The sequence below is a fragment of the Bos javanicus genome, chromosome 7 (assembly GCF_032452875.1).
Source record: "Bos javanicus breed banteng chromosome 7, ARS-OSU_banteng_1.0, whole genome shotgun sequence".
NCBI classification, from domain to species: domain Eukaryota; kingdom Metazoa; phylum Chordata; class Mammalia; order Artiodactyla; family Bovidae; genus Bos; species Bos javanicus.
In genome coordinates this window covers 8,866,048-8,884,272 of record NC_083874.1, presented here as the reverse complement: position 1 = coordinate 8,884,272, position 18,225 = coordinate 8,866,048, and the positions used below count along the sequence as shown (strand labels likewise).

Sequence of the window (18,225 nt, the reverse complement as noted above, 5' to 3'; positions counted from 1 at the left end):
ATTAACAACATCTTCCAAATCTTCACGTGTTTATTTCTTGAGGATAGACTACACATGTGGTCATTTGTAGTTTTTTGAAATATGTAATAGAAGAAAATGAATGTAAAAATCAAGACTCATTTTATCACTCCAAGGTGATTCTTGTCCAATTTTGGTATTTCTTGTAGATCATTTTCCTTGGATACTTGCAAGGAAACATAAAAGATCTGTATGTGGATTTAAGTTTTCCAGTCCAAAAAAACAGATCAATTATCATCTCAGAGAAGCATATGAAGTGCTATTTCTCTTTCTACTTGATGAAATTTTGTATTCTGAGTCTTTATTTTTCCCAATGGCTTCTTAATTACCTCAGTGAAAAGTGTATCTTATTTTACTGTCACATTCATGGATTAATATTATAAAAAAAATTCTCCAACCTTTATTACCCTTTTTACACTTGTTATAAATATTTAATATCTTATGCTTTTTTCCCAGCTAATATATTAATGTTTCTATGATTTATAATTAAGGCTTTATAGGTTAAGGATACTAATTTTTATTAGTCAAACACATTATCTTTTGCATTTCAACTTTTGGCATGGCACATTTTCTCATTAATAATATTTCAATTTATGGTCCAATTATTGATGTTTTCTCCCCTTATTTTTATCAAATACTTTTTATTCAGAGAGAATATCTACTTTTAAAATTTATTAAATTTATTTTTTTTAATTTATATATATTCATATATAAGTTATATTACCTATGTATTTTATTTATTTTCTTCTGATAGTCTATATGGTCCCTTGCTCCACACTTAACATTTGAAATTCATTAGGAAATATGGAGATAAGATTTAACATTATTTTTTCTAAATTATTAATCAATTGTGAAATACTTATTTATAACTCTAAAAGGCCCTCTAAGATATCTAAGAATAAAAATGAAAGTTCAGATGATAAAAATACATATAGATATATCCTCAATTATGATAAATATATTAAATAAAAACTATAGAATTATTTTCTTGAAAGAAAATAAGAATAGTAAGAATTCCAACTCAATATAAATTTAAACAGTGTTTTGGAGTTTCATAGCAATTAGACCTAAAGACAAACAGACGTTGTAAAATAATATTATTTGGAAAAAGTAAATAAATAATAAAGAAAATCTTGAAATTAATAAGGAAATATAGAAAATGCCCATAACAGCTTAGAAATACAAAAAAAAAAAAAAAATCGAAAGCTTTCCTAATATAAAGGCAATGTCAGAGATATAATGGCAAGGACTAAATGTCATTATTAATGACATTAAACCTAAAACATTAAAATACCATGTAGAAATCCTGCTGTTGACAACACTTTGGATGAATCTGGAGGACATTATAACAAATGAAATAAGCCATATAGAAAAGAACAAATACTGTATGATGTATGATTCCACTCACATGAGGCATCTAGAATCATTATTTCATAGAAGCAGGGAATAGAATGCTGATTGTCAGTGGCTAGAAGGCCCTGAGGGAAACAGGGAATTCTTACTCAGTGTATAAAGTTTTTGTTATGCAAAATGAATGAACTCTAGAGATCTGGCATATAATGTGGTGGTGGTGGTGGTTTAGTTACTAAGTCGTGTCCAACTCTTGCAACCCATGGACTGTAGCCTGCCAGGTTCCTGTGTCCATGGAATTTTCCAGCAAGAATACTGTAGTGGATTGCCATTTCCTTCTCCAGGGATATAACATAGTAAATAAAGTTGATAATATGGTATCGTATTCTTTAAAATATGTTAGAAGGATAGATTCTAAGTATCCATACCACACAAAAGAATACAAGGACATTTTTCGAGGTGATGGGTATGTTTTTATGGGTTTCCCAGGTGATTCAGTGATAATCAACCTGCCAATGCAGGAGACACAAAATGCGGCTTGGATCTCTGAGTCTGGAAGATCCCCTGGAGCAGGAAATGGCAACCCACTCCAGTATTCTTGCCTGGAGAATCCCATGGACAGAGGAGCCTGGCAGGCCACAGTCCATGGGGTCGCAAAGAGTCAAACATGTGACTGAGTGTACACGCAGGTCAGATAAGCCTAAAAATGTGAATTTCTAATATTTCTAGGGGGTGCTGATGTTGTTGGTCAGAGATAATCACAATTTGAGAACTGCTGAACTCAAAGACAATTTTTGTAGGTATCAACAATAATCACAATTTGTCATCAAATGAAGTAAATCTTTAGCCAAAATGAATGACCTCATGATCTCCCTGGGTTTGGACTAAGGACATTTCTGTCTCTCTAGGGAATATTTATTTGGGGTAAATTTTGTGTTCCTTTTTTTCTCCTTGTTGGCTAGCCCAGCATACTCATGGAAAGAGGAAATCAAACAGGAATCAGCAACTTTCTCCTCCTGGGATTTGCAGAGGACCCAGACCTGCAGCTTCTCCTCTTCGGGCTGTTTCTGTCCATGTACCTGGTCACATTCACTGGGAACCTGGCCATCATCCTAGCCGTCATCTCAGATTCCCACCTCCACACCCCCATGTACTTCTTCCTCTCCAACCTGTCCTTTGCAGACATTGCTTTCACCTCCACCACCATCCCAAAGATGCTATGGAACATCCAGAAACAGAGTCAAATTATCACCTATGCAGGCTGCCTCAGCCAGGTATTTTTTTTCATTGTGTTTGGATGCCTGGACAATTTACTCTTGACTGTGATGGCCTATGACCGCTTTGTGGCCATCTGTCACCCCCTGCACTACATGGTCATCATGAACCCCCGGGTCTGTAGGCTTCTGGCTCTGGGGTCCTGGTGCCTTAGTGTCACAGGCTCCCTGCCTGAGACCTTGACTATCTTGAGGCTGTCTTTCTGCAGAAGCATGAAGATCCCACACTCTTTTTGTGATCTTCCTGAAGTCCTGAAGCTCACCTTTTCTGATACCCTCATCAATAACACAGTGGTGTATTTTGTGACTATTATCCTAGGTGTTTTTCCTCTCTCTGGGATCCTCTTTTCTTACTCTAAGATTTTCTCCTCCATCCTGAGAATTTCATCAGTCAGGAGCAAATACAAAGCCTTTTCCACCTGTGGATCTCACTTCTCAGTGGTTTCCTTGTTCTACGGCACAGGCCTAGGGATCTACCTCAGTTCTGCAGTCACTTCATCCTCTATGACAAGTCTGGTGGCCTCGATGATGTACACCATTGTCACCCCCATGCTGAACCCCTTCATCTACAGTCTGAGGAACAGGGACATGAAGGGGGCCCTTGTGCGGCTCATTAGCAGGGCACCATCTCTCATTCACAGGGCCTTCAGAGGACTCTCATAAGTAACTGGGCACATAATATTGAGGACCAGACATCCTGGCTTCCTTCATTTAATTTTTTTATCTTTCCTAATACTCATTTTTTAAAGAAAAACTTTCATTGGCTTTCTTCACAGCCCTCTCTATTTTCCTTTATACTATATCTTTGGTTCCCTTTTTCAATTTGTAACCATATGAATTTTAAATTCATATGAATTGAACGTGATCTTTTCTGTTCACACTTAGTGATGATTTAAATTTCTTAAAAAATAAACTGAATCTCATGTTTTTAATATATATCCTCAAAATGATGGGATGTATACCTATTATGGAAATGTTGCCCTGCAAATTCATTTACAGAGATGTTTTCTGAGGTTGTGTGAATTAAGTGAACTGGAAGAAGTGTCTTTTTTCTGAATAACTTTCAGTCACATCAGACTTAATGATATTTATTTCATTGCTGATACGTGAATTCTGGAGCTGAACAGTTCAAAGCTAGCCATCAAGTATTCAGGATCCTTCTGCTTTTCTGCTCTATCTCTAGTTTGACTGTGGGGCTTCTACCCTCATGGTCACAAAATGGCTTCTGCCCTTCCAGCAATTGTAACTGCATCCCAGTAAGGTGAAATGGAGAAGTATAATATAGAAGATAGCCCTTCATCATTGACCACTTTAGTGTATTCTGTCTGGCTTCAAACTTTCATATCCGCATCCATTACCAAAGAAATTTCTCTAGTCTGCTCTACCCATGTTTAGAGAATCAGTGTCCCAGAAATCACTCCTTAACCAAAGACCAACAGGAACTGGTGTATAAATCACTTGCCCATTGAGTGAAATAAGTCTGAAGCATACATATTTTACTGGCTCCCATCTTTCCCCAGCAGAAGTCCCAGTTGATAATGGTGATAATTGGCTTGATAAACACATCTTTCATGGTTGTTTCCTCTTGCCTGACTCATGGTTCTATTTCCCGGGACCATTAAAATCTTTGTCTTAACTAGACTGAGCTACATTTCCTGAACCACATAGTAACTTGATTGGCAATACCACAAAAGATATGCCTACTTGGAACCTGTGAATGTGACCTTTTTGGATAAAGCATCTTTGCCAATTTAATTAAGGGTTTTAAAATGAGATAATTATGGATTGCTTGGGTGTGCCCTAAATCCAATAACAGTTGTCCTTAGAAGACACAGGAGAGGGACTTCCTGCTGGTCCAGTAGTTAAGAATACACCTTGCAATGCAGGGGACTTGGGCTTGATCCCTGGCTGGAGAGCTAAGATTCCACAAAACTTGGAACAATGAAGGCCGGAGCCACAACTACTGAGTCTGTGTGCCACAGCTATAGACACCCTATGCCACAAGAAAGACCCCACAAGCCACAACTAAGACATGACACAGCTAAATAAATAAAAATAAACTTTAAAAATGTTTTATCCATGCACTGGGATGACCCAGAGGGATGGTACAGGGAGAGAGGTGGGAGGGGGGTTCAGGATGGGGAACACATGTACAACCATGGCAAATTCATGTTTATGTATAGAAAAACCAATACAATATTGTAATTAACCTACAATTAAAATAAATAAATTTATATTAAAAAATAAAATTTAAAAAAGTTTTATCAAAAAAAAAAAAAAAGATATGAGAGGAGACAAAACAAACAAGAGAAAGTCCCAGACATAAAAGCAGAAATTAGAGTGACGTGGCCATAAGACAAGGAGCTCTTGGAACCACCAGAAGCTGTTAGAGGCAAGAATAGATTCTCTTCTACAGGAGGGGTCTTCAAGCCCAGGACATGCACCAGTACCAGCCCATGGCCTGTTAGGAACTGAGCCACCCAGCAGGAGGTGAGTAGCAGGCCAGCAAGTGAAGCTTCATCTGTATTTATAGCTGCTCCCAACTGCTTGCATTGCCACCTGAGTTCCACCTGCTGCTCAACAAACTCAACAAAAATAATGTGCTTGAAACATCCTGAAATCCCAGGTCTAGGGAAAATTGTCTTCCACAATTGTTCCAAAAAGGTTGGGGTGCATGCGTGCTAAGTTGATTCAGTCACGTCCAACCCTCTTTGCAACCCTATGCACCATAGCCCATCAGGCTCCTCTGTCCCTGCTGATATCTTGATTTGGGGTTTTTGGTCTCCAGAACTGTAAGAAAATAATTTCTTTTCCTATAAGGAACCTGTGTGTATGTATTCAGTTGCTTCAGGCATGTCCAATTCTTTGCAACCCCAAGGACTGCAGCCCACCAGGCTCCTCTGTCCACGAAATTCTCCAGGCAAGAATACTGGAGTGGGTTGCCATGCCCTCCTCCAGGGCATCTTCCTAATCCAAGAATTGAACCAGAGTCTCCTGCATGGCAGGCAGATTGTTCACCACTGAGCCACAGGGGAAGCACTATAAGACACCCACATTGTGGTAATGTGTAATAGCAGCCATAGGGAACTAACACAGATTGTAAGGAAAATTCTTAGTGTACTTGGAGAAATCAGCTGTCATTTGTGGACACACACACACTGCTGAAGAACCGATGATTTGCTCACTAGCATGAAGCTGCCGGGGCTTTCAAGGGGGTGCTAGTGGTAAAGAACCTGCTTGCCAATGCAGGAGACAGAAGAGACATAGGTTTGATCCCTGGGTCAGGAATATTTCCCCCAGAGGAAGGGACGGCAACCCACTCCAGTGTTCTTACCTGGGAAACCCCGTGGACTGAGAAGCCTGGCAGCCTACAGTCCATGGGGTCACAAAGAGTTGTACATGGCTGAAGCAACTTAGCACACACTCACATGAAGCTGCAGATGGGCCTACAACTGTTCTACATTCCCAGAGAACCTCTTTGAATCTCTCCGCCTCTTGGGCCAAGTGTGAGCATTTATCTCCATGAGAAAGGGCTCTGGGTTCTTCAGGATCCCTCATCACTGAGGTCAGAAGCAACACAGGTGAACACAGGCTTTATTCCATCCCCATGAGTTTCCATCTCTTGCTTGTAGCTTCCAGCCTGCCTTTGATGACTCTCCAGTCCGTCTTCTCATCTCATAATAAACCCAGAAAGCAGGTCACATATTTTACAATAGATAACTTCAGAGGTCAGAGATAAATTTGTCTCATTCTGGCTGGCATGAAGGATTGAAATAATGAAAAGATTACCTAATCCAATCCAAAATTCCCCCTCCACACACACACACAATGATTTATATTTCCAATATAGGGAAGGGGTAGGGAGTTTGGGATGGACATGTACACATTGCTATATATAAAATGGATAACCAACAAAGACCTACTGGGTTGGGAAGATCCCCTGGAGAAGGGAATGGCAACCCACTGAAGTATTCTTGTCTGGAGAATTCCATGGAGAGAGGAGCCTGGCAGGCTGCACACCAGGAGGTCACAAAGAGTCAGACATGACTGAGCAACTAGCATTATATATATATGAATATATATATATATATATATGTGTGTGTGTGTGTGTGTGTGTGTGTGTGTGTATGTGTGTGCATGTTCGGTCACTCAGCCATGTATAAATTCAAATACCTGTACCTGAATTTAATATAAATTCAAGTCCCTGTATCTGTATTAAACACAGAACCAGTGTTTTGTTGCTGAAAGTGTGACCCTCGTACTCAGACCTGCATCAACACACAGCCCAGTAGCTTGTTAGAAGTGCAGGGTCCCAGGGCCCACTGAGGACCTATTCAGAATTTGCACTTGAATTAGAATTCCTGCTGACTTGTAGGCACAAGGAGGAAAGGGAAGTGCTCCTGTAAAGGGTTTATCTCCAGTACTATGGCGACTCACTCCAGTATTCTTGCCTGGAGAATCCCATGGACAGAAGAGTCTGGCAGGTTACAGTCCATGGGGTCACAAAGAGTCAGAAATGATTGAGTGACTGAACACACAGGAGGCATAAAGTGCCTCAGTAAAAGTAGAATTTATGTCCATGTATCTTATTAATAGTTTGAGTAGAGAATTAGTGTATTAGTGATGTAGGAATATAAAATATAGTCAGAGCATTTCTTTCTAATTTTTTTGGTGGAACATATTTGACCATATTTCATATTGATTAAAAACATACATACTGGGCTTCCCTGGGAGCTCAGTGGTAAAGAATCTGCCTTCCAGTGCAGGAGGCAAGGTTTTGACCCCTGGACTAGGGAGATCTCACTTGCCTTGAAGCAACTAAGCTTGTACATCACAAGTACTGAGCCTGTGCTCTAGAGCCCAGCAACAACAACTACGGAGGTCCTCACACCCTAGAGTCCATGTTCTGCAATAAGAGAGGCCACCGCAAAGAGAAGCCTATGCACTGCAAACAAGACTAAACCCTCCTCACTGCAACTAGAGAAAAACCCACTGAGCAACAACAACCTAGCACCACCAAAAAAATAAATAAATATGCACACCAAAGAATGCTTGTACATATATCCTTGCAACAGTATTTGTCGGAGATATACACTTCACAGTATCTTCTGTGGAAAAAAAATTCAAATATAAAGAGATGTGTGCTAATGAGCTTGTTGTTGTTTAGTGACTAGGTTGTGTCCAACTGTTTGTGACTGTAGCCCGCCAGGCTCTTCTGTCCATAGGATTTCCCAGGTAAGAATCCTAGAGTGGGTTGCCATTTTCTCCTCCAGGAGATCTTACGGACATGGGGATTGAACCAGTGTCTCCTGGATTGGCAGGCAGCTTCTATACCACTGAGCTGCTGGGGAAGTGCTAATGAGCTTACCTTGCAATTGCTACATTATCTCTGAGGCTGAATGTGTTGTGTAGATTTGTTAGCCATTTATTTTCTCTATCTTAAATTATGTGTGTGAGTCCTTTGCTTTTCTATATAGGATCAGAATAGGATTCCTATCTTTGATTACAATCTTTCAAACAAAGAACCGGAGATGTTTTTTAGTTGTTAAGATGTTGTCTCACTGTTAAATCATATCCAACTCTTGGCAACCCCTTGGAATGTAGCCCACCAGGCTGCTCTGTCCATGAGATTTTCCAAGCAAGAATACTTGAGTGAGTTGCCCTTTCCTCCTCCAGGGGATCTTCCCAGACCAGGGATTAGACCCATGTTTCCTGTATTGGCAGGTGGATTCTACACCACTAGTGCAGTCTTTGTTCCTACCTTTTGTCCCATTTTCCTTTTTTCCCCATTTTCCTTCTTACTCAATAATTTCTCACAGACCTGCCTCAAATCACAAGTCTAATGATGAATTCACTAGTTTTATGGCTGTACAACAGGTCATGTTGTGCCTGTACTACTAACACTTTGATGGTATTTCTTATTCTTTATCATTAAGTTGCTATTATACCAAAGGTACACAATACATTGAGATAGTGGAGTTCAAACTCTCATTCTAACCAAGGATGGTTTCATCCCCCAGGGATTTTTGTCTGTCACACATAGAAGGCTCCATAAGTCAGGGATGCTCTATATATCCTTCAATGCACAGGAGAGACGCCACCACAAAAATTACCTGGCTTAGAATGTCAGTGGTGCCAACACTGGAGGACTTTGAGTTAAAGTCTATCTGTATTTTGAAGGTTGATAGCTGTCTTCGTCCAAGGTCAGGGGCAGTGGCAGAGAGGAACTACCCCACGTCCGAGGTCAGGGGCAGCGGTTGGGAGGAGCTACCCCAAGCCCGAGGTCAGGGGCTGTGGCCAAGAGAAGCAACTCCACATCCAAGGAGTGGTGGCTGCACAGGTACAGGAGGGCCGAGAGGAGTTACTCCACGTTCAAGGTCAGGAGGGGTGGTAGTGAGGACCCCTTGTCCAAGGTAAGGAGCAGCGGCTGCACTTTGCTGGAGCAGCCATGAAGAGATACCCCAAGTCCAAGGTAAGAGAAACCCAAGTAAGATGGTAGGTGTTGTGAGGGGGCATCAGAGGGCAGACACACTGAAACCACGATCACAGAAAACTAGACAATCTAATCACACTAGGACCACAGCCTTGTTGAATTCAATGAAACTAAGCCATGCTATGTGGGGCCACCCAAGACGGACAGGTCACGGTGGAGAGGTCTGACAGAATGTGGTCCACTGGAGAAGGGAATGGCAAACCACTTCAGTATTCTTGCCTTGAGAACCCCATGAACAGTATGAAAAGGCAAAATGGTAGGATACTGAAAGAGGAACTCCCCAGGTTGGTAGGTGTCCAATATGCTACTGGAGATCAGTGGAGAAATAACTCCAGAAAGAATGAAGGGATGGAGCCAAAGCAAAAATGATACCCAGCTGTGGATGTGACTGGTGATAGAAGCAAGGTCCCATGCTGTAAAGAGCAATATTGTATAGGAACATGGAATGTTAGGTCCATGAATCAAGGCAAATTGGAAGGGGTCAAACAGGAGATGGCAAGAGTGAACATCGAAGGACTGATGCTAAAGCTGAAACTCCAGTACTTTGGCCACCTCATGTAAAGAGTTGACCCATTGGAAAAGACTCTGACGCTGGGAGGGATTGGGGGCAGGAGAAGGGGACAACAGAGGATGAGATGGCTGGATGGCATAACTGACTCGATGGACGTGAGTTTGAGTGAACTCCCGGAGTTGGTGATGGACAAGGAGGCCTGGCGTGCTGCAATTCATTTGGTCGCAAAGAGTCGGACATGACTGAGTGACTGAACTGAACTGAACTGATAGCTGTCTTCAGATTTTTCCGTAAAATATTGTAACAGTTCACATTTCTGCCAGAAAAATCAGAGTCTCCTTTGCTCCTAGTCCAGAAGTCAGCCCACATTTGACCAGTCTTCAAGATATTTCCCAGGACCAAGGTAGGAAAGAGAGTTTTTTGTTGCTTTCTTAAACTATATATTCAGCTAGAGCAAAGATTTATATATTTGTTCACCTTTTTTATTTGCCTATTATTATTATGTATGGGCTTCCATGGTGGTTCAGTGTTAAGTTTGAATTCGCCTGCCAGTGCAGGAGATGTGGGTTCCATCCCTGGGTCGGGAAGATAGATTCCCTGCAGAAGGAAATGGCAACCCACTCCAGTATTCTTGCCTGAAAAATCCCATGGGCAGCGGAGCTTCGTGAGCTACAGTCCATGGGGTCATAAAGGAGTCAGACACGACTTAGCAGCTAAACAGCAAAAACAATAATTATTACTGTATACAATATTAACAACTAAACAACAAGAACACATGTTATATGCCGATTTTTCTACAGATATAAGCCTTTCGAATGACTCTTTAAAATGATTATTTTTCAGTTGATTTGTGAGGTGTATATTTGGCCTTAAATTTTCTTTAAAAATTTTTTAGTTATATAGGACTATTGCCTTGTTTATGAGTCTCTTGCATTATTTAAGGTGATTTTGACACCCCCCTCTCCATTGATACTATATTGGCTTCCAAGGTGGTTCAGTTGGTAAAGAATCCACCTGCAATGTGGGAGACCTGGGTTCCATCCATGGGTTGGGAAGATTCCCTGTAGAAGGGAAAGGCTTCCCATTCCAGTATGCTGGCCTGGAGAATTTCGTGAAGTGTATAATCCATGGGGTTCGAAAGAGCTGGACACGACTGAGCAATTTTCAGTTGATATTATATATTTTCATGTCAAAATGTTAATCTAAAATGTGTCTGTTATTCTTACACTGAGGACATAATCTCACTAATATTTGTAAGATGTTTGAGGTAAGTGAGAAGCCATTTTTGAAAGATAAATGTTTGTGCCAGCTTTAGGAACAATTCAATCTTTGCAAATAAATTGAAATAAAACCTTGACATATACTAAATGTCCATACATAAGGAGACCTAAGCCTTGATTCATTCAACAATGTCTTCAGATGACTAATATGAAGCAAGTTAGTGAAAACGTTGAAATGATCTGTGTATCCAAGTTTTATGTGTGTGGACTTTTGATCTTTTGGGCAAGAATCAGACATAGGGCTAGAGTATATCCTTAGGACTCATCATAAAAAGATCAAAATCCAAGAATAACAGCAAAAAAAAAGATGTCACATCTGAAAAGGGAGAAAGAGGCTTGCTCCTCTGCTTTCATATAAAAACGTTTAGTCAAATGAAAATGAAATAAGCACAGGAAAAACAAGTTTTGCTGCCTGATATTAAAAATGGCCAATGTTCAATTTCTATCCACTGTGTTTTGCAAGCATCCTTTTGTAAAGTGTAACTTTGTTCCCTTTGCTCATTTTTCTCTGGGGTCATAAAACCCATAAGTATTTAGACCATAACATATTGCTATTTTGGATAAATTTATTTTTTCTCTTTAATTATTTCTGCTGGGCATCAACGGAATATAAAACCAAAGAAAGTTTCTTACCACAGTCTCTCAGGAACCGTTTGAGTTTATTAGATCTGTAATAGACATGTCCTTTCTTTCTCTCTCTCTCTCTCTCTCTCTCTCTCTCTCTCTCTCTCTCTCTCTCTCTCGTATATAGAGATATATATTGTTGTTGCTGTTGTTCAGTCTCTAAGTCATGTCTGATGCCTTGTGAAGCAGCAGTTTCAGAATCACCTTGTTCCTCAACATCCTCTGACACCTTCTCTCCTCACTTTCCCTCCTTCTCATTTCCCTCACCACACTGGCTTTCTTTTTTTCAACTAGAACATCTTAAAAAAGCACCTTCCCCAGGGCCTTTGCACTGGCTGTTCACCCTGCCAGGCACACACTTCTGATAAGTCCATGACTCCTGCTCTCTCTTCCATGAGGTCTCGGTTCAAATGTCACCTTATTTGCTGTCTTACCTGAAGACCCATAAAAATAGCATCCCTTCTTTTCTCTTCCCTTTATACTTGCTTTCATTTTATTCATACTATGTGTCACCATATGACATGCTATATATATTTTATTTGCTATATTAATTCTCCATGACTGGATTTTAGGAGATTTTGAATACCAAAACACTGTACTCATTGTATGAACAAAATATTGACATTAATTTCCTAATTGCAAAATACATAAGGTAGCATTTCAACAATGTGAGTAATGTTCACTTGCATGAAAATTAGTCATGTTTTTCCCTTTACTTGTAGTCACTTCTACCACATGGCACAGAGGATCATCACAGGTGTTTCAGAATTTCTTCTTCTGGGATTCTCAGAGGAACAAGAAATGCAGCCCTTCATATCTGGGCTTTTCCTCTGCATGATCAATGTGTTTGGAAATCTGCTCATCCAACCGGCTGTCATCTCAGACTAGCACCTCCACACCCCCATGTACTTCTTCCTCTCCAACTTTTCCTTCATAGACGTCTGCTTCACCTCCACTACCTCCAGAGATGCTGTGGAACATCCAGACACAGAGCCAAGTTATGACCTATGAAGTCTGCATCACCCAGATGTTTTTTTTGTTTTTGTTTTTGTTTTTGTTTTACATTATTTGCAGGGTTGGATGACTTCCTCCTGACTGAGAAGGCCTATGACAACTTTGTGGCCATCTGCCACCCCCTGCACTTCACAGTCATCAGGAATCCCCAAATCTGTGGAATTCTGGTTCTGGTTAGCTGGGCCGTCAGTGTCCTTCATTCACTGTTACAAACCTTAATGGTGTTGAGACTGTCCTTCTGTAGACAGCTGGAAATCCCTATTTCTGTTAACTCAACCAGATGGTCCAACTTGCCTGTTCTGACAACTTTCTTTATGACACACTGATATACTTTGCAGCTGGGCTGCTGGCTGGTGCTCCCCTGTCTGGGACATTTTATTCTAAGATAGTTTCCTCCATATGTGGAATCTCGTCAGCTCAGGGAAAGCTTAAAGCATTTTCCACCTGTGTGTCTCACCTCTCACTTGTCTCCTTGTTTTATTGTATGAGCTTAGGAGTGTGCCTTAGCTCTTCAGCTACCCAGAGCTCACACTCAAGTGAAACTGCCTCAGTGATGTACACTGTGGTCACACCAATGCTGAACCCCTTCATCTACAGTCTCAGGAACAAAGACATAAAAATGGCTCTGAAAGCATTCTTTAGGATGACAACTATTAAAATGCCAATTGCTCCAAGCTGAAGAAGGGAGCATGAATGAAATGTTTAAAACCTCACAGGGAGAAGCTACCATTTTTTGTCAGATTCCGGAAGTAAAAGTTGCTCCTTCCATTTGTTTCTTGGAGTTTCCATTTCTTTGACTTCACCTCCTTCATAAATTCATATAACTCACTTGATTAAGCTTAGTGATTTCCCTCTTATCCAAGAGTTGTTTATGTTGTGGTTTCCCTCTCTCTCAAATTTGTTTTGAAATTTGGACCTGAACAACATGGGAATTACTGTTTATCATGCAAGTTGAGAGAATTCTTAAAAACAGTGTGTTCTCAAATAATATTTAAAGTATTAAATGCTTTTCTTTCATTTTAATAAAGAATAGTCAGGAGTTGTATTGATCATACGGGGGTGGGGTGGGGGAACTACTCAAGACATTCATGACTATTTATGTGTTTATAACAAGGAAAATCTCAGACCATTGATTTCATGTTTGCATACATCATTCCTTTATCTATCACCACCTTAGCTGCTCTTACTGATATTCTGAACTTTAACATACACTACATCTTGTTAGTTGTCACTCTATTTGCCTCTTTTGGATTCCATTCCCTTATTCAGCTTTATTTCCATAATACCTATTTTGTTTGTTCATGCTTACACGCTCAGTACTGTCTCTTTGCAATCCTTTGGACTGTAGCCGGCCAGACCCCTCTGTCCATGGGATTCTCCACGCAAGAATACAGGAGTGGCGGGTGGGGGAGGGGGGCGGCCCTAGGATGGTGGAGGAATAGGACAGGAAGACCACTTTCTCCCCCACAAATTCCTCAAAAGAACATTTGAACGCTGAGTAAATTCCACAAAACAGCTTCTGAATGCTGGCAGAGGACATCAGGCACCCAGAAAAGCAGCCCATTGTCTTCAAAAGGAGGTAGGAAAAAATACAAAAGATAAAAAGAGAGACAAAAGAGGTAGGGACAGAGATCCATCCTGGGAAGGGAGACTTAAAAAAGAGAGAAATTTCCAAACACCAGGAAACACTCTCACTGGCGAGTCTGTGGTGAGCCTTGGAACCTCAGAGGGCAACATAACCAGGAGGAAAAATAAATAAATAATTAAACCCCACAGATTACGTGCCCAACGGTAACTCCCCCAGGGGAGAAGCAGGGCAGATGCCCGCATCCACCACTAGCAAGTGGGGGCTGGGCAGGGAGGTGCAGGCTGCATTGTTTAGAGTAAGGACCGTGCCTGAATGCCCCGAGGGCAATCTGAGGGAACTAACTTGGGATAGCAAATCAGACTGTGGGATAGCTACCACGTGAAAAGCCCTAACATAAGACACAGCCAGGCCCGCTCACAAAACAAAGGACTGAGAAGAGCTAGCCGGCTGCGGACCAGCCCATACCCCACCAGAAACAGGCAGGCGAGGGGAACCAGAGCCAGAAGGGGGCAATCATGGCCCCAGAGAGGCATCCTCTACCAAACTGCAAACAAGCTTCATTGCTAACCAAGACTTCTTGGGATTCTGTACGGTCAACATCTGCCTAAGATGCGCCTGTTGTACACCCAGAAAACCAAGCGGCAGGGACATGGGAAGCAATAAGTTGCAGTGACCGCCCTCGCCAAACACCCGGTCACCTGAGCTGCTTGGACCTGGGAAGGGCACAAAATGAAGGCCCAACTGAGTCTGCACCTCTGAGGACTACCTGAGTACGTGAACCTGAGCGGCTTAGACCTGGGAAGTGCATACAACCCAGGACCAGCCTCACAGTGTCTTGGCCACACTGGGTTTGCCCGCGCTCACAGCGTGTGTGCTTTCCCTGTCTACACTGCTTAGGCTCTATGTTGCTCTTCGGGAACTGTCTAAGGCTGGCCCTGGAAGAGATAGGGAATCTACCTGATAAAGAATTCTGAATAATGATAGTGAAAATGATCCAAAATCTTGAAAACAAAATGTATAGAACAGTCTTATGGACTCTGTGGGAGAGGGAGAGGGTGGGAAGATTTGGGAGAATGGCAATGAAACATGTAAAATATTGTGTGGGAAACGAGTTGCCAGTCCAGGTTCGATGCACGATGCTGGATGCTTGGGGCTGGTGCACTGGGATGGCCCAGGGGGATGGTATGGGGAGGGAGGAGGGAGGAGGGTTCGGGATAGGGAACACATGTATACCTGTGGCGGATTCATTTTGATATTTGGCAAAACTAATACAATTATGTAAACTTTAAAAATAAAATAAAATTAGAAAAAATAAATAAATAAATAATTTGAGGATCCAAAAAAAAAAAAAAATGTAGTTAGAGATAAATAGCCTGGAGACAAGGATTGAGAAGATGCAAGAAAAGTTTAACAAGGACATAGAAGAAATAAAAAAGAGTCAATATATAATGAATAATCCAATAAATGAAATAAAAAACACTCTGGAGGGAACCAACCAAAGAATAACGGAGGCAGAAGATATGACAAGTGAGGTAGAAGATAGAATGGTAGAAATAAATAAATCAGAGAGGAAAAAATGAAAAATGAATTAAAAGAAATGAGGACAATCTCAGAGACCTCTGGGACAATGTTAAATGCCCCAACATTTGAATCATAGGAGTCCTAGAAGAAGAAGACAGAAGGAAAGACCACAAGAAAATACTTGAGCAGATAATCATTGAAAATTTCCCTAAAATGGGGGAGGAAATAATCATCCAAGTCCAAGAAACCCAGAGAGTCACAAACAGGATAAACCCAAGGCGAAACACCCCATGACACATATTAATCAAATTAACAAAGATCAAACACAAAGAACAAATATTAAAAGCAGCAAGGGAAAAACAACAAATAACACACAAGAGGATTCCCATAAGGATAACAGCTGATCTTTCAATAGAAACTCTTCAGGCCAGGAGGGAATGGCAGGACATACTTAAAGTGATGAAAGAAAATAACCTACAGCCCAGATTACTGTACCCAGCAAGGGTCTCATTCAAATATAAAGGAGAAATCACAAGCTTTACAGACAAGCAAAAGCTGAGAGAATTCAAGACCAACAAACCGGCTCTCCAACAAATTCTAAAAGATCTTCCCTAGATAGGAAACACAGAAAGGGTATATAAACTTGAGCCCAAAACAATAAAGTAAATGGCAACAGGATCATACTTATCAATAATTACCTTAAATGTAAATGGGTTGAATGCCCCAACCAAAAGACAAAGACTGGCTGAATGGATACAAAAACAAGACCCCTATATATGTTGTCTACAAGAGATCCACCTCAAAACAAAGGACACATACAGACTGAAAGTGAAGGGCTAGAAAAAGATATTCCATGCAAATAGAGACCAAAAGAAAGCAGGAGTAGCAATACTCATATCAGATAAAATAGACTTTAAAACAAAGGCTGTGAAAAGAGACAAAGAAGGACACTACATAATGATCAAAGGATCAATCAAGAAGAAGATATGACAATTATAAACCTATATGCACCCAACATTGGGGCACCCCAATCTGTAAGACAAATGCTAACAAGTATGAAATGGGAAATTAACAATAACACAATAATAGTGGGAGAATTTATACCCCACTCACATGTATGGATAGATCAACTAAACAGAAAATTATCAAGGAAACACAAACTTTAAATGATACAATAGACCAGTTAGACTTAATTGATATCTATAGGACATTTCACCCCAAAACAACGAATTTCACCTTTTTCTCAAGCGCACACGGAAGCTTCTCCAGGATAGATCACATCCTGGGCCAAAAATCTGCTGCTGCTGCTGCTGCTAAGTCACTTCAGTCGTGTCCGACTCTTTGTGACCCCATGGGCTGCAGCATGCCAGACTTCCCTGTCCAGCCCTTATATATACATAAATCAGCTAAATAGCAAATAGCCAGTCTATGGGGGTAAAACACACACACACACACACACACACACACACACACAGAAAAAAACATAACAATTCGTTGTTTGAAAGATTGAAAGTAACAACAGAAAAATTCTCCTATCTGTCTATACTAAAGCAAAAAATTCACACAGATAATTTGAAATAAAGTAAATGACTAATAAATCCACATACATATTCATCCTCTCAGATAATGAGATAGTTTCAAGGTAAGCACATCTGTATCACCCTTTACACTTCTTAATTTTTTTCTTTTTTTTTTTTTCACAGAAAATAATGTGAAAAATGTCTCACACCTGCTGTTGCAAATATATATTTGCAAGCACTTCTTGGCGTGAAATGTTCTCACCATTACAGAAACATTACGGAAATATGCTCCATTTTAAAAATTAAAAAGAAATGTTTTCACTTCATTTTATACCCCTCCAACTAATACCCTATCTCTCTATTCCAAGTAATTAAGATATTTGGGCAAACATTCTACTCTTACTGGAAGGAATTTATGTGTCTCCCCCATTTTCTAATGGGGCTTCCATTCTTAACACTTAATGGACATCACATAGCATCGTCTTCCTGAATTCTATGTTCACTACTCTTTTTAGCATCATTAAAATACATTGATATTTTAATCAAGCAAGAAAACAATGACATTTCCAGTTTTTTAAGGAAACTCCACACTGTTCTCCATAGCAGCTGTACTAGTTTGCATTCCCAGCAACAGTGTAAAAGGGTCCCCTTTTCTCCACACCCTCTCCAGCATTTATTGCTTGTAGACTTTTGGATCGCAGCCATTCTAATTGGTGTGAAATGGTACCTCATAGTGGTTTTGATTTGCATTTCTCTGATAATGAGTGATGTTGAGCATCTTTTCATGTGTTTGTTAGCCATCTGTATGTCTTCTTTGGAGAAATGTCTATTTAGTTCTTTGGCCCATTTTTTGATTGGGTCATTTATTTTTCTGGAATTGAGCTGTAGGTGTTGCTTGTATATTTTTGAGACTAGTTGTTTGTCAGTTGCTTCATTTGCTATTATTTTCTCGCATTCTGAAGGCTGTCTTTTCACCTTGCTGATAGTTTCCTTTGTTGTGCAGAAGCTTTTGAGTTTAATTAGGTCCCATTT

At 40.5% G+C, this 18,225-nt stretch overlaps 1 protein-coding gene across 1 annotated transcript; it reads left to right on the top strand.

Moving 5' to 3' along the window:
* The first annotated feature begins 2,342 nt into the window (after nucleotides 1-2,342).
* LOC133251813 (olfactory receptor 7C2-like) lies at nucleotides 2,343-3,305 on the top strand. Its single transcript, XM_061424599.1, has one exon. The coding sequence runs from the start codon at nucleotides 2,343-2,345 to the stop codon at nucleotides 3,303-3,305; it is 963 nt and encodes a 320-aa protein (XP_061280583.1).
* Nucleotides 3,306-18,225: the final 14,920 nt, after the last annotated feature.

Coding starts and splice junctions, on each gene's coding strand:
- LOC133251813 (XM_061424599.1), top strand. CDS start 2,343: ATGGAAAGAGGAAATCAAACAGGAATCAGCAACTTTCTCCTCCTGGGA.